Source organism: Dryobates pubescens, chromosome 19 (genome assembly GCF_014839835.1).
Source record: "Dryobates pubescens isolate bDryPub1 chromosome 19, bDryPub1.pri, whole genome shotgun sequence".
NCBI lineage: Eukaryota > Metazoa > Chordata > Aves > Piciformes > Picidae > Dryobates > Dryobates pubescens.
In genome coordinates, this window is record NC_071630.1 from 10,440,263 (window position 1) to 10,455,452 (window position 15,190).

At 37.4% G+C, this 15,190-nt stretch overlaps 1 protein-coding gene across 2 annotated transcripts in view; it reads left to right on the forward strand.

The window, feature by feature from the left end:
• CDH13 (cadherin 13) overlaps positions 1-15,190 on the forward strand; it is a 489,323-nt gene that overhangs the window by 345,115 nt on the left and 129,018 nt on the right. For both annotated transcript variants that reach the window (XM_054169942.1, XM_054169941.1), the window contains exon 7: positions 2,818-2,996. In XM_054169942.1, the coding sequence (XP_054025917.1) occupies positions 2,818-2,996 (179 nt within the window). The remainder of the gene's footprint in view (positions 1-2,817; positions 2,997-15,190) is intronic.

Below are 15,190 nucleotides of genomic sequence, written 5' to 3' on the forward strand. Positions count from 1 at the left end.
TCTTCTCCATTCACTACAGAATTGTGTAGCATTGTGTTTTACTTCTTAATGCATCACAGAAGGGTGATTGTTTTTTTTGGCACTCTTTCCAAGCCAAGGTATAGTCTAAATGAGCAATCAACAGATTGATAGCTGCAGCCTCTGGAGCGATGACTTGGCTAGTGGGAAATATGTCTGATCAATGAGGAACTCTGGGAGGTGCAAGTAGAGGTTTTGGGTCATTATGGTAATAGTGAAACTGCCCAGAAAGTGTGACAAATAAACCATGAATACTGAAATATACCACAGCATAGCTGCACCTTTATTGAGACTATCTCAGTGTGTATCTGCACATCATTGACAGAACTATAAAGATGCTGATTTTGCAGACATTTCTTCCCCTGCTTGATAAGTTAATATATATTGTTTAACATGATAATGTAGCAAGCTGTTGTTTTGTGGTTTGAAAGCCAGCTGCATTTGATTGATGCCAGGAATGGAAGTATTTATAAAATGACACTGAATCAGAAGTAGTCAGTTTATGGGTCTGGGGAAATGAATCTTTTATGAAGAATAAAACTTTATGATGAAGGAGTAACACTGAGGAAGTTTGCATCTTGAATTAAACTCTTTTGGACTGGATGTATGCTGCAGAGACTTTTAAAATAAAAATGTGTGTCACTGTATTTTTAGGAAAGATGGCTATAAGCATTGCATTTTGTGGTGTTGGTCCAATCCCAACACATGATCATGTATGTTCCCTCTGTGAACACCTCAACTAGGATAGGAAAATTCTTCCCTGGAAATATAGCTACCAAACAGTTCTTGGGGTATATTTTAGCTGCTGGTTTAAAGCTGTTGTAATTTTCAAGGCATCAACCACAAATACTAACCCATTCCAGCTTTTTACATATGTGGAGGTTTTTGTTTGTTTTGTTTTATTGGAATGGAATACAGAGTTGTCAGTGCCGTACTTTGACATGAGAGGATAGGACTGAACTCCGGTCAGTTTGCAAACCTGCTTGTGAACACAAAAGTGTAAAGGATATGTTTCTGAGGACAAGCATTTTCAGCACAGCTGCAGAGGCCTAGCACTAGTCTTCAGCTCAGTGCCAGGGCTTCTTTTTTTAATTCTCTGGTTGTTGTAGCAATGTGAGTTTATGGGTAATGTTTAAAGAGGTATAGTTTTCCATATCATGAACAGAAAACAGGTACGACCTTACTCATATTCCACTAATGCGTAACATCTAAAGACATCCTCAATTTTTCTGTGCACTTTTACATCTGTTATATGAACTTATGAGAACAAAGTAACTTTTGCTTAAATGTAAATGCCACTTTGATGGTAGCTAGAAACCAATTTCTCCAAACCTTTGACAGAAGCAACACAGAAACAAATGGTTCTAATTCTCTACAGCTTTTCTCCTGGAGCTAGCATCTCTATGCAAAGTGAATGTAAAATTCTGCTCTTTTGAGTTACTGGAATTTCTTATCTATATGCAACAGAGGAATGATTACACAGAACAAGATAATGTCCAGTGACTTGAAAGGTTGAAGAACTGCAGCTGGCAAATCAGAATCAGATTCATATTCAGCAATTGTATTAAGCCAGTTTTATGCCAGAGTTACAAGAGATTTGTGGGTTTAAATGAGATCTTAAAATCTGCAAGTGCCTTCCACATGCTTGTCACCAGAAATATTTCAGTAGAACTGTCTAGAACGACTGGATTGCTGGATTTCTACTTGAGTATATATTTTAATCAGTTTCTAAATCTCTGCTGAGTATCAACTCTTCTGATAGATTAATAATAGTAGCAACTGTAAATGCATTTAAGTATAGTCTAATGTGCTTTGGCATGGCATCTTCTTTAATTGTGTTTTTCAGAAAAGAGTTGCATACCAAAACCCACTGAATTTCACATTCAGTTGGGCACTATTTAAGATCTCTTGGTGATATGCCTGAATTCTTACTTATCTCACTGAACTCTTGTGACTTAGGAAATACTAATGAAACACATTATCTTCTATGACTGTAAAAAAATATATACTTGACATATGATAAATAGCTAGAAAAGAGCCCTTGTGGAATGGGTGAATCTTCACTCTTTAAAACAGAAAGATTTTTCTCCTTCTGAAGAAGTCTCAAATAAAGTAGGTGAAAATATCAGGGCTAGGATCGTCTTGTAATATTGGAAAACATGGCATGGTATCCAGAGGTAAGCTCCTCTCTGAGCTGTCTGACCTTTAATCACTAGTGAATAAAACCAACACGCTCTCAGATCTCTGTTATTTTTCTCAAGGGGGAACTTTGCCTGAAGTAGTGATGAAGCAAAACCTTTGAGAGCTTATATTCAAGGTCACTACAACAAAGAAGCAAGACTTTGTGCTCTGGGAAATACAGCAAAAGTAAAGAAGAAACACATCTAAACAAGGCAGTTGTGTTTGTTTAACAGTGAACCAGGCAGGATTTGTTTTGTTTTGGTTTACTTTTGCCACAATACTTCATTTTTATTTGACTTTAAGTGTTCTATTCTTGAAGACATTCACAAAGAATATAAACTCCCTGGTTATCATTATATATGAATGAGATATATTTCTGCTCTGCAGACATTTCCAAAGTAAAAATCTTCTGCCATGTCTGTACCAGAAGGTTTTAATTACTCGTGGTTCTCTCGCCACAAAACGTTACTAGCACCACCGCAAACACAAGGGCAGATCAGGTGAAGCTACTTAGTAGTCTTGGGGAGACGATTATGTATTGTATCCACCTGGTTCTCACAAGTGAAGGCAATCTTTCTTACTAATTGCATTCTGTTGTCTCTCCACCTGTCCCATTAGGAACGACTGTGATGCGTATGACAGCATTTGACGCTGACGACTCTAGCACAGACAATGCTCTTCTGCGATACAACATCCTCAAACAGACCCCTACTAAACCCTCGCCTAACATGTTCTACATTGATCCGGAAAAGGGAGATATTGTTACAGTCGTGTCACCTGTGCTCTTGGATCGTGAGGTAATTCAAGATTTTTCTTATTGCTAGTCTAACATTTCAGTGTTTGTGCCTGTGATCTTCCTTTGATATGTGAAAAAAGGTTTAGAGTCTTGCAGAAGTGGGGACTCAGATGCTCAACTTTGAGGAGTCTTGTAAGAGTTTTGTTTATTTATTTTTGGGTGCAAGAAGCTATATGTTGTGATCTACTAAGGGGACAGACAGATAATCACCATGTGATTTTAAGATGAATTACCATAGTGCCAAAATCTGTATTTATTGCAGACCATTAGTATCATGGAAGCATAAATTGATAGCAAAGAAAGCTTACGTATGGTCATTTTGTGTACAGAAAATAGTAAAGCAGAGAAAATCTTTTAAGATAGAGCTTTAGTTATCAGAATATATGAGATCTGGGCACAAATTCAATGATGACCTAAAGAGTCTCTCTGTAAATCACCATTTCCTTTGATTAGGTAGTGCTGTGTGCTCTTAGGTTCTGGAAGACCAAGTTGTTTTCTTGGCTGTTTCAATTATGTGTTGATTTACTGAACTTGACTTATAAATTGATTAGATTCAGGACTGTCTAAAGTTCTCAACATTCAGCATGTTATTTCTCATTTTAACCAGGTGAAAATGAGCCCCAGACCACTTTGTGTTTTAGGCAAGTAGCTTTAATGCAGGCTTTTCCAACAGCAGATATTTAGTAGGTAAACCAAACACATATTCCAGACACATACTACAGTAAAGCTATGGTCTGAGACTGTAGATTTACCTTTCAAGTTTAGAGAGATTCTAGTTCTTTCCTGCTTGTGTGTGGCTGGCTGTAGCATCAGGTCCAAGATTTATATAATCACTGTCTTTTTAGCTAAAGTTTCCCTTCTAAAATAATTGTTTCAGTTCAAAGGCTTTATAATTTTTTTCTGAAGTCAGTTTAGCTATTTTTATTCCTAACAAGTAACCATTCCCCAGATTAAACTAATTTACTCAAAATTAGAAAATCAATGGAAGGGAATGAACATGCCTGCTTTTCCTGGTATCTTCCAAAGGTCACTGGTGATTCATGAAATAATGATGCTGTCTCCATACAAGAAGTCTGTCCTCAGTTGAACGGGTGTTATGGCCCGGTAGTATATCCTGAAAACAATACCTGAATTCCTCATGGTATTTAATAATAGTCAATTCAATACCTTTCTTTTGAAGGTGATATGGCAAGCTGCAGACTTGTTGAAACTGGAAAGTCATTTTTGTTGCTGCTGCAAATGCTGTGTATTTTATGAGCCAAAATGCAGGGCTGTGTAAAATACTAGCAGTAAAAGCAGTCAAAGTCCAGTTTAATATTGTCTAGTCAGGTAAAAAAAAAAATGGGGAAAAGGATTGTTTTCTATTTCCATTTGGAAAAATTGGTCCTGGTGACTGATTATTCATGAATGCCAATTCAAACCAGAAACTCCTCCTAGATTTGTCTTAAACTTTAAACTGGATATGCCTGTGATTTTTCTATCTTTTGGTGACTCTATTTGGTTTTTTATTTGGATCTTTGAACCTTTATTTGAATCTTGAAAGTGAGTAAAAGTGGATTATTCTTAGATGTTCCTTGTAGGTGTACTGTTAAAAGCTATATTAGCCTTAGACATGAGTTAAGAAACTGAATTAAAAAAAAAAAAATATATCTCTGATGGACACAAAGAACTCTATTTCTCATTAATCCTGTGTATGCATACCTGAGGTGGATATGAACTCTCTTAAAGCATGTTAAAATAGTGATTAAAAGTACTTATATTTTCCATTCCGCACTGCTTGTATCTTGATGATTTTAGGAAACTTTCCATTTCACCTAGGACAAATTATCAGCACATAAGTTGTTTGGAGGTTTGGTTTGTTTGTTTTAATTTTCAGGATCATTTACTTCGTGTTTGTGCATCAGATGGAACTGGGGAACTGTGCCCAGGAGACTGGGGCATTGCCCAGTGTGAGATGCTGAGATGTGGAGACACAAACATCTGGCTGGTTTTGCACTTACAGTATAGTCCATGTTATTTTTCCATGCTTCAACATTTGCAGAGAAGTTCCTATGGTATAGACTCAGAAATTCTTGTTTCAGTGTAAAGAATCAAAATACAGATATTTTTCCTAAAGTAAAATATGCTTTGGCCATCTAGAAAGCTCAGATTCTGTATCCAATTGAATGTACGTGGGAGTTTAGTGGGTATAAGTAAATACCCGAGTTAATAATTTTAAAGAGATGAAAATCAAATAATTTTGTTTTTCCTGGTATTTCCTCAGAAGTGAAAGTACACTCTAAGTAGGCAATCTTCCTTTATTTTACATTTTGTTGTATTTTTAAGAAGGGAAAATATTTTTCCTGGTGAATCTCAACTGTGCATATTTGTTGTTTTAGCTACACAGGATCAGTTCAAAATGAAGACAAATTTATTAAATTCCTATTAGCCCTCAAAATCTCTTTTCCTGAGATGCTTTTCCTGAGTCTCTTGCTAAATTGAGAGTATGGAGATGGGAATGTTCCCTGGCATGTTAAGTGACCTCTCCTTCAAAGGCTATTCCAAAGCTCTTCTGTGCCTAAGGCAGCATCAGGAGTTTGTAACTGAAAGGCACCACTCTGTCTTTAGGGTTGTTTTGTTTCTTGCACTCTGAAGTGGTTTGGGGTCTTTTCTTTGAGTTGCCTGTCCATTTCCAGATCCCCAGTTACTGCTTTGGTAGTAATTGAGTGGGTGTTAGGTTTAGCATGGATGGGTGAAGGTGTGTTTTGGAGCTATTGCCATAGTGTAGTATCATCTACAAAAACATCACTGTCTCCATTACACATAAAATGTGTACGTGGGAATCCTGCAGATTACATTAAGCAAACTGCTGAGTGCTTTTGATTTCTAGACTGACATCTGCAGAGGGAGTCCCAGTGCTGCTTCATGCCTCCAAAGAAAGACTTACCACCATGCAGGACGTTTATTTATATACCAGAATATTTTTATTTATAATTTTTTTTTAGATTCAAAATTGTTTCCAAAAGTGCATGATCCTCAGGGTTTCCAGCAGACCACAGATAATTTATCAAAGAACATCCATTTTCATTTTCAGAAGGCAGGTAAGGACATATTTTTGAAGATTAATGTGTTTCTTTTCCTAGGGGGAGTTAGACATCCTTGAATGTGTCAGCAATAAAGATTGAAGAGTGTTAAGGGGCAAACTATACCTCCAGATATCCATTGGAGAATACATTTTGATTCATAAATTCAGAGAGAAGGATGCCCTTCATCAAAGTGTATGGTTTAAATGACCCCCCCAAAAAAAGAGAGAACAGGAAAACAAAAACAAGAGAAAGAAGAAGGTGGGGGGAGGAAATAAATAATAATAGGAGGGGTGAATAATGAAAGAGGGGAACAAAAAAACAACCAACACACACCACCAAAAAACTTTGAGGAAATGTCCTGAATTTTGTATTTCAGGGATGGAGAGTCCACTTCAAAGTGACACTTCCCCACAGTATAAGTAAAAAAATGTTCTTTATGCATACTGGAGAAAACACTTGTGCTCTTGTAGACTCAACTCTTAAATTTCCTTTATGGATCAGTAATCAGTTTTTCTGCTGGCAGTCAGTGCTGTTTCACCAGTGTTACAGACCCCTCTGCTTTGCAGGAAAGTAGCTATATGATTTGTATAACTTTTATATGACCAAAGTGCTTTAAGAAAGCTGCCACCACAGATGCTGAGTGAAATATTTACTTCTCACAGCTTGAGGAGTAATATGCTTTTACTTTTGCTAGGAACTGCTGTGCTTAATTTGAATTAAGGTTAACAAAAAGTTTGACATGCGTTCTACATGCTGGACTATATGCTGCCACATGTTTTTAAGCACATCAAGAAAACTGATTAAATCATTCTGTGATTCTGCTAAACCCTTGGCTAGCTTCAGTTAAATGAAATGTATGCTCTCCAGTGAGACTGTTGTTCAGGGTGTCTGTGCAAGGCACGCCACCGTTTCAATAAGTGAGTGCTATATTTTAGACCAGTCTTGGTGCATCAGTCTACCATTATTTGAATTGTATATGGATCTCTTTATTACTTGGAAACATAGTGATGCAAGCCTTATGCCATAAAAGATGAGAAACCTGCAGTTTCATTAGCCCACCCTGCCTGTGTTTATGTGGACCACTTGTAATAACATAATAGCTGTCTAAGCCTTCAACTTAATCAGATAACTCTAAGCTTTAAACAACAACTGCAAGAAAAAGCAGTCTTTAACAACTAGTAAATGTCCATTCCTGTTCACATAGTCATGCATGACAGTATAGTAGCTAGCAATTTTTCAAGTCAACAGCAGCCTGCCAATACATGTTCTCTGCTCTCATGAAGGAACGAATGCTGCATAAATGTTCTTTACAGTGCACAACCAGTTCTGCTGTGATAAGTAAATCACAGCCTTCTTGTTGATAGGGCTTAAGTTCTCTGAAGGGTTAGCAGGAGGAAATAGAAAAAGCTTGTCCACTTCTGCATATGGGACACTACCCTCTTTATCAATATTTTCCATTTTGGAGATATGTGTCTTAAGCAGTCAATATACTTATTACTTACTCGATCTAAATGCAAATGCTGAACCAACAGTGCACTCTCAATTTTAATGAAAAGATATTAATCTTTTCAGCAAATGTATTCCACATTTGATCCTCATATTAACCTCTAAAATATTCATATTTACAGTGATTGTGGGAAAACATATACCTTGAAGCGTATCAGCTCTGAGTTGGAGTAATTGTACCATTTTGTCATGTCTTCTCTGACAGAATTCCCACTTGCACACCTATAACGTTGTTTGCAATATTGTAAATTCCATTGCTGCACCTCAATTTCTATGGTTTGGGTTTTTTTAGTGGCAGATATGGTAATAACTCAAGTTTCTTTTCTGCTTGTAATGCAAGATAAACAAGGTGTTTGTCTTTTCCCCTTGATTAATGCATTTCTTGTACTGTGGTTTCTGATGCCTGCAAACATGAGCAGTGAGTCAGAGAAGCAGCAGTAGGTCTTAGATCGCTTCCAAGAGGTTATTCCATAGTCCACTATATCTCAAATATTAGAAAAGTAGAAGGGAAGGAAAAGAAAGCTACCAGTTATAATGCCTAGCCTATGAACAAATGGACAGAGAGATGGAAAATGTTTGTGAAATATATATTCATATTTAAAGTTATGTTTATGATGAACTTTCCAGCACTTGGATTCAAAAAATCATGTTTTACTAGATGTGCCAGTAGTTCTTAGTTTCACTTATGTTTTTAATGAGAAAGCTCATTAACCCATTCCTAAATCTTGTAAGAGACTGTGCAAAAGAGGTGAGTAAAAGTAAAAATGATATGTCAAAATATGAATTTGGGCTAGGAATAGTGAAGGCTCCCCCTGCCAGAACATTAGAAAAAAAAGAAAAGTTCTTTTCAAACAAAAAAGTCTGATCTGCATAAAGCTGTAGTGGCAGATTTTGTGCAAATCTTTCATTACATTGTTATTATCTGTTTCCACTTTCACTTAACTCAATATAGGTTTTGTTTGAGAGGGAAAAGACAGAAAATTATCTGACAGTAAGTGGGGACTAGATTATCTTTTCTACAAAGGTACATGAGGGATGAACACAACATGTTAGGAACCTGTAGTGAAAATTATTTAAAATATGGTAGTTTGTAAATTTTGTCTTAATACCAGAAATTAAAAAAAAAAAAAAAAAAAAAAAAAGTACCAAGTTCTGCCAAATTGTACTTATCCATTACACTGCAGTATCTAATTGCCCTGCCATGAACTAAAATGTGTGGGGAGGTTAGCTTTAACTTTCACTGAAATAGTTTCTTTTGACTTCTGTGAAGCAGTAGGTAACACCTCTCTATTTAGCTGTGTCAACATCCCATAGCCCTCAGCCTGCATGACTGAATGATCCAAAACACTGTTCAAAGCTTCAAAAAACCAGACATCTCTTGGACTACATGAATAACATGAGTTTTAATTTTTCTGTTTACATACTCAGCAAGTCAAGAGGCTGAGGGAGTTGGGGTTGCTTAGCCTGGAGAGGAGGAGACTTGGGAGTGACCTTATTGCTCTCTACAACTACCTGAAGGGAGGTTGTAGACAGGCAGAGGTTGGTCTCTTCTCCCAGGCAGCCAGCACCAGAACAAGAGGACACAGTCTCAGGCTGTGCCAGGGGAGGTTTAGGCTGGATGTTAGGAAGAAGTTCTATACAGAGAGAGTGATTGCCCATTGGAATGGGCTGCCCAGGGAGGTGGTGGAGTCACCATCATTGGAGGTGTTCAGGAGGAGACTTGATGGGGTGCTTGGTGCCATGGTTTAGTTGATTAGGTGGGTTGGATTGGTTGATGGGTTGGATGCGATGATCTTGGAGGTCTCTTCCAACTTGGTCTGGTCTGGTCTATTCTATTCTAATTAAAAGTAATCTGAGATGACAATGTGATTAATGTTCTGATATTTGGCTAAGATATATTTTTTTAGTTCTTGGAACAGATAAACACAGGTAAATAGGCAGAAATATCCTGAAGAAACATCTGTTTGAAAAAAAGCCTTTAGATGTAGAAATTGTTGAATTCAACACACATAAATATCACATAACAGAATATACAGTCATAGGAATCAAATTTTCCTCTGCTTCTCTTTTGGCTTAGACAATCCACTGGCATTTCACTTGTAATTCACTCATTTAAATTTTTGCCTATTTGTTTTTAATTTTTTTTATATTAAACAAAGTGTGAAAATTGAAACTTTAATTAACATATAGCTGGAACATCCCAAAAAGACCAGTGACAGCCTTTGAATCTGCTTTAAGCTGCAAACATTGGATGTGACATCCATATGGTGTGTGTATATAAATATTTCACAAGCTCAAAATCTAAAGCATAGATGCTGTCATTGAGTCATGTGGGTAAGTTGACTTCTTCAAAACTATCTATGAATAGAATAGAATAGAATAGACCAGGTTGGAAGAGACCTTCAAGATCATCGTGTCCAACCTATTGATTAATCCAACCCACCTAATCAACTAAACCATGGCACCAAGCACCCCACCAAGTCTCCTCCTGAACACCTCCAGGGACAGTGACTCCACCACCTCCCTGGGCAGCACATTCCAATGGGCAATCACTCTCTCGGTGATGAACTTTCTCCTCACCTTGAGCCTAAACCTCCTCTGTTGCAGCCTGAGACTGTGTCTTCTTGTTCTGGTGCTGGCTGCCTGGGAGAAGAGATCAACCCCCTCCTGGCTACAACCTCCCTTCAGATAGTTGTAGAGAGCAATAAGGTCACCCCCGAGTCTCCTCTTCTCCAGGCTAAGCAACCCCAGCTCCCTCAGCCTCTCCTTGTAGGGCTTGTGTTCCAAACCCCTCACCAACTTTGTTGCTCTTCTCTGGACTCGTTCCAGCAAGTCAACATCCTTCCTAAACTGAGGGGCCCAGACCTGGACACAGTACAAATCACTCCTAAGAGAAGATATTTCCCACTTGGAGAAGTGATTTCTAAGCACTTTCAGTTTGTGCCATATTATACTACCATCTTTAAATAGATACCTTAATCTAAAATATTAATTTTGTCTTCTGAGTTGATGGTACCATGGAGCAGTGTTTATGAATATGTACTTTTTGATTTTGATATGAAACATATGATGACTGAAGACTCTGTTTGCTGACACTGGTCATTTAATCATTTCTAGAATACAGGACCACAACTTGCACTGGATCTGATGTTATTTTCAATGCAAAAAAGGAAAAAGGATATCCTTGCCACATTATTTTTTCTTTAAAGTAGTTACACTAGGATGCTGTCTTGCATAAAGTTTGAAGGGACACGTAGACAAGCCAGGCAACATACAAGCTACATTTGAAATGCATGGTAGTGTTGGTAGGGGAGAAGAGGTAAAGCCTTGGAAATGGGGAATAATTCCATTGACAATCATGAAAATCTTTCAGCCTTAAGGGACTGTAATAGGAAAGGGGCCTTACAATCTGGCCTTTGCTTCTCCAGTGAAAAGAGGGGAAGTAAATTTTATCTCAAATGTATTTCAACTTAATAAACATCTGTCATGTGTATTTAAAACTGCCGTTTCAGGATTGTAATTATATCATCTGAAAGTAAGTCATCCTCAAAAGAAAATTGAAGTGACAGGCTGAAGAAAATGAAACATGACATTCCTCACTCTGCTTTCGTCCTAGAGCTAAAATTTAAATTAATCTTCTTCTTGTCAGAAAGTATTTTAATTGGAAATTATTTTTGATTGCAGTTTTCAGAGAGGAATGGGATTCTTCCTATTGTGTGTATACAGTTGTTCTTCAATGTCTCCATAATATTTTACTAAATTAATCACTTGCAGATATTTTCAATAGTTGACAGCTGCACTGGTGATTCTGAAGAAGTTTAAAAATGAGAAGGAAAAAAAGGAGATAAATGTAAAGCCTTTTTTTTTTTTAATGTTATTTTTGTGTTCCTCAATAGCTTTGCATATAGCCATGTGGTGTTTGTTGCTATAGTTACCTGCTTGTTGGGAAAATGAATATTTGATATTAGCAGTAACTAGACTGTAAAAATTAGATATGCTGCTTCAGTTCAATTTAGGTTTATCACAATTTCTTTACAGCTGAATTTGCTTTAAAATTGTTGAAGAAAAGAGTATGGCTCCATAACTTACGGGAGATACAAGCCTTTATAGCTCTGTAAGTTGATTCACACTCATTCCACACTCCTCAGATGAGCTAAATGTTCCTAATTAAATTTTCTTCCAATATACTTTCATTTTCAGCTTTCAGACCTCCTATAATAGGAGTTTCTCCTGTTAATATCTTAATCTAAGTATCACAGGGGACAGGAGCAGTGATGTCATGGCCAGCACAGAAGGTAACTTTGTGTTGAAACAGAGCGCCTCGCCCTAGAGGGGATCAAATATATGTGCTTGTTCTCATTCCTGCATTACTTCTGTTTTGGCAAAATACCTGATTCACCAGACAGTGAAGCACCAGTGGGTACAGGAATGCAGCCCTAAACAGTTATCCAGGCAACAGTTCTGTGGAAGCTGCACATTAGAGAAAAGAAAGGTCTGCACAGTAATAAAAATAATGCGTGGGTTTATTAGAAAAAATTACAAGATTAAATTCTGTGGTTGCTATTTTGACATTTACCTTAGCATTGGCACTTTATGCATGAGAATCTTTGGCAGGAAGAGTGACTTCAGGAAAAATGTTGCTCCGAGATATATTTTCATGCAATGTCATTTCAGCCATAAGAAACAATAGAAATTCTGTTGTCTATGTTATCTTTCATTATCCTTATTTCTCTTATCTTAGAAATTTCTGAATTGCCTCTGTATACTTTCATTACAGTATCCTTGATAAAATACAAAATTTAGAGAAAAGACAAATTGAAGGGAGATCACCATTTCCCTAGGGGATTTTTCCCCCCCCCCTTTTAAAAGAACCATGAGTGACAGATGGAAAGTGCTGAAAAGAGTGAGAGAATTTTTAAGGGAAATTGGTCAAACTATACCTCTAAATATCTGGAAGTCCAGAGACTTCCACTAATGTGATTCAATGTTGGAGAATACAAGAGAAGGACAGTAAAGTCTGTGCTGATGGTAATAAAGGTCTGATTTAGGCTTTCATGAAGTAATGAAAGTTGTCTCTATTGATTCTCACAGCAGACTTTGCAGCAGGTCCAAGGCAGCTGTGCAACTGAGCAAGGGAATTAGAGATAGCAGGGCTTTTCACTGAACTCTTGACTTCTTGCTATATCCTAATTATTACATTAAGGTATCGTGTTCCTGCCTTAAAGGAAAAAATAATCGCCAGATTCTGTGCACTGTCATTGCTCCACTGTTAAATGTAGCACTTTCAGATAACCATAGGTAAAAGCATTACTTTTAGTAATGTGGCTAAAGAGATCGTTTTAAGAAGTTCAGAGAAGCAAGTGGCGTAGTTCAGTTAGAAGATTCCAGCACTTCAAACCTGATTGTTTTGTCAAGCCTGTTTTACTGCGCTCAAGTCCAATCAGAAAGGGTTTGAAACTCCTACAAGTCCATTTGTTTTGGCTGTGCTTGCAGAAAGAGCTTGTGGTAAGGCAGGGTTCCTTTTACACCAGGGTAATATGAGTCCTGTCCTCACACACCCACACCCTCCCCACCCCCCTTACTTTTCTTATGCTTCAAGAGGAATGCATTCCTGTCCCCATCTTCCATGCTAGTTCTTTCCATACATCTGTCTAGTCCATGTGTCTGGCCTAGCAAGAGACATTTGCAGGGTTGCTGAGTTAAATCTATTCACAGAAATTCCTGTTGTCTTCCAGAACTGTCGCTGGGATTGGAACCATGTGATGGAGTAGGGGGACAAGAAGTAAAGCCTTTCTTTTTCAGCAGTGGTGAGCAATTCTGTAGCTCAGTTGCTTTGGGTAGTCCTCCCACCTAGGTCCACAACTTGCTGTCACTTATGCACATAATTCTATTGATCAAATTGTTCCTTCTTTCAAGCATGTGGAAGTCCTAGGATCTTATTTAGAAACCCAGTATAGAGACACCATTTAACAGTGCTGCACCAGAATTTCCAGCACCTCTCACCCAAACCCCCAGCAAACAAAAAAAATCTAAACAAAGAATCAAGAATTACTCTCCATTTCATGCAGCAGCAGAAGAGCAGATAAGGCTGGCAAAACTTGTCCCTCACTGGGTAGCAGCTGTAATGTATCTCAGATTATACCGGCAGTCTGAATTTGCTGTACATGTCTCTGGCTCTGTAAAGTGCATGGATTTCCTCCCCAGCAATAAATGACACAGCTGAAGGCACATTCCACCTTGTAAAAACATGTCCTCAGCACTTTGTCACCACCCATAATATGGGCCCTCTTCCCCAGAGAATAAGAGAAGGAATTTCTTACATAGCAGCCTTGAGCCTGCAGTGGATTTTCTATCTTGCCTAATTTGTTAAGGAGTGGATGAGTTTTTCCTAGGATCTGTCTTCAGGTAAGAGGCATTCTTTAAACTTCAGTTCTCTGGGTACACTGGAAGTAGGGAGGACTCAAAACTTACTGGCTAACAGGGATCCTTGAACTAGTAATTGTCAACTGTTGACTTACCTATAGATTTATAAATATGTAAAATCAAGATTTAAGGCTGTGCATATAAGCAAAATTTCTTTTCAGCTGTAAAGCTGATCTTGTCTCCTTCCAGGCAAAAGGAGCAGAATACAAATACCTGGGTTCAGATATTTTCATAGAAACTCCTGTCCTTTTAGGCACTTTCCACTAACATCAATCCATCAGCTTGTCATTCTTCCCTATAGTTTGTATATCATATTTAGTTTATCAGTCTCCATATGAGGCAAACCCGATTTGATTACATGATCTGACATGCCAATATTATTTTGGGGAGGCAAAAAGGTTTAATTATGTGATCTTAGTGACTTGGTAAGTTTCTCCTACTTGAAGAGATGGGATTTAAATTAAACTGAGGATATTCATTTCCTATAGCTAAAGCAAGACACGTTTTTCCTTTTTCATCCCTAAATGATAGAAAGAAGTATGTAATTTTTGTTTCATGAAGATGGAAGGCAGAAAACTGACATGATTTTTGGAATATAAATTAAGAATTTAGATGACATTTTGAAGAAATGGATAAGCAGGAGACGCCTTGTGCTTTAGTTGGAGCAAAGCCTGTATTTTCCAATCCTATGCAGGGAAGATAAATTATACAGTGTAATTCAGACTGTTACTGATAAGTGTAATGGATCAAACAGAATATTCTAGGTTTTAATAAATAGTGAGAAAGGTAGCTTTCTAAATACTTTCCTATTTTCTGTACAGCCCATCTTAGAAAATAATAGACAGTATCTTTAAAACAAATCATGCAGTACACTCTGAAATCATACTGGAATACTTTATAATTTTGAACATATTTTTCACTCAGTTATAAGTGTTGGAGGAAGCTGGGTATGTTTGTTGTAATTTTTTGCATATAAATATATTTCCTCTTCATATAAGGGCACAGTGGTAGCCACACAAAAATATGACAGCTGATTTCAGATGTGTAGGCAAAAAAAGAATATGTTGTAAATAGAAGGTAGAGGCTAAGAAATGAATAGCTGCTCTTGTAAGAATTCTAGGAAAAAGTAATGAGTGGAGAAGATGATGGGTAGTAAATGTAAGTTGTTCAGGAATTTGTGAAGGGATTCACAGTAGCTAAT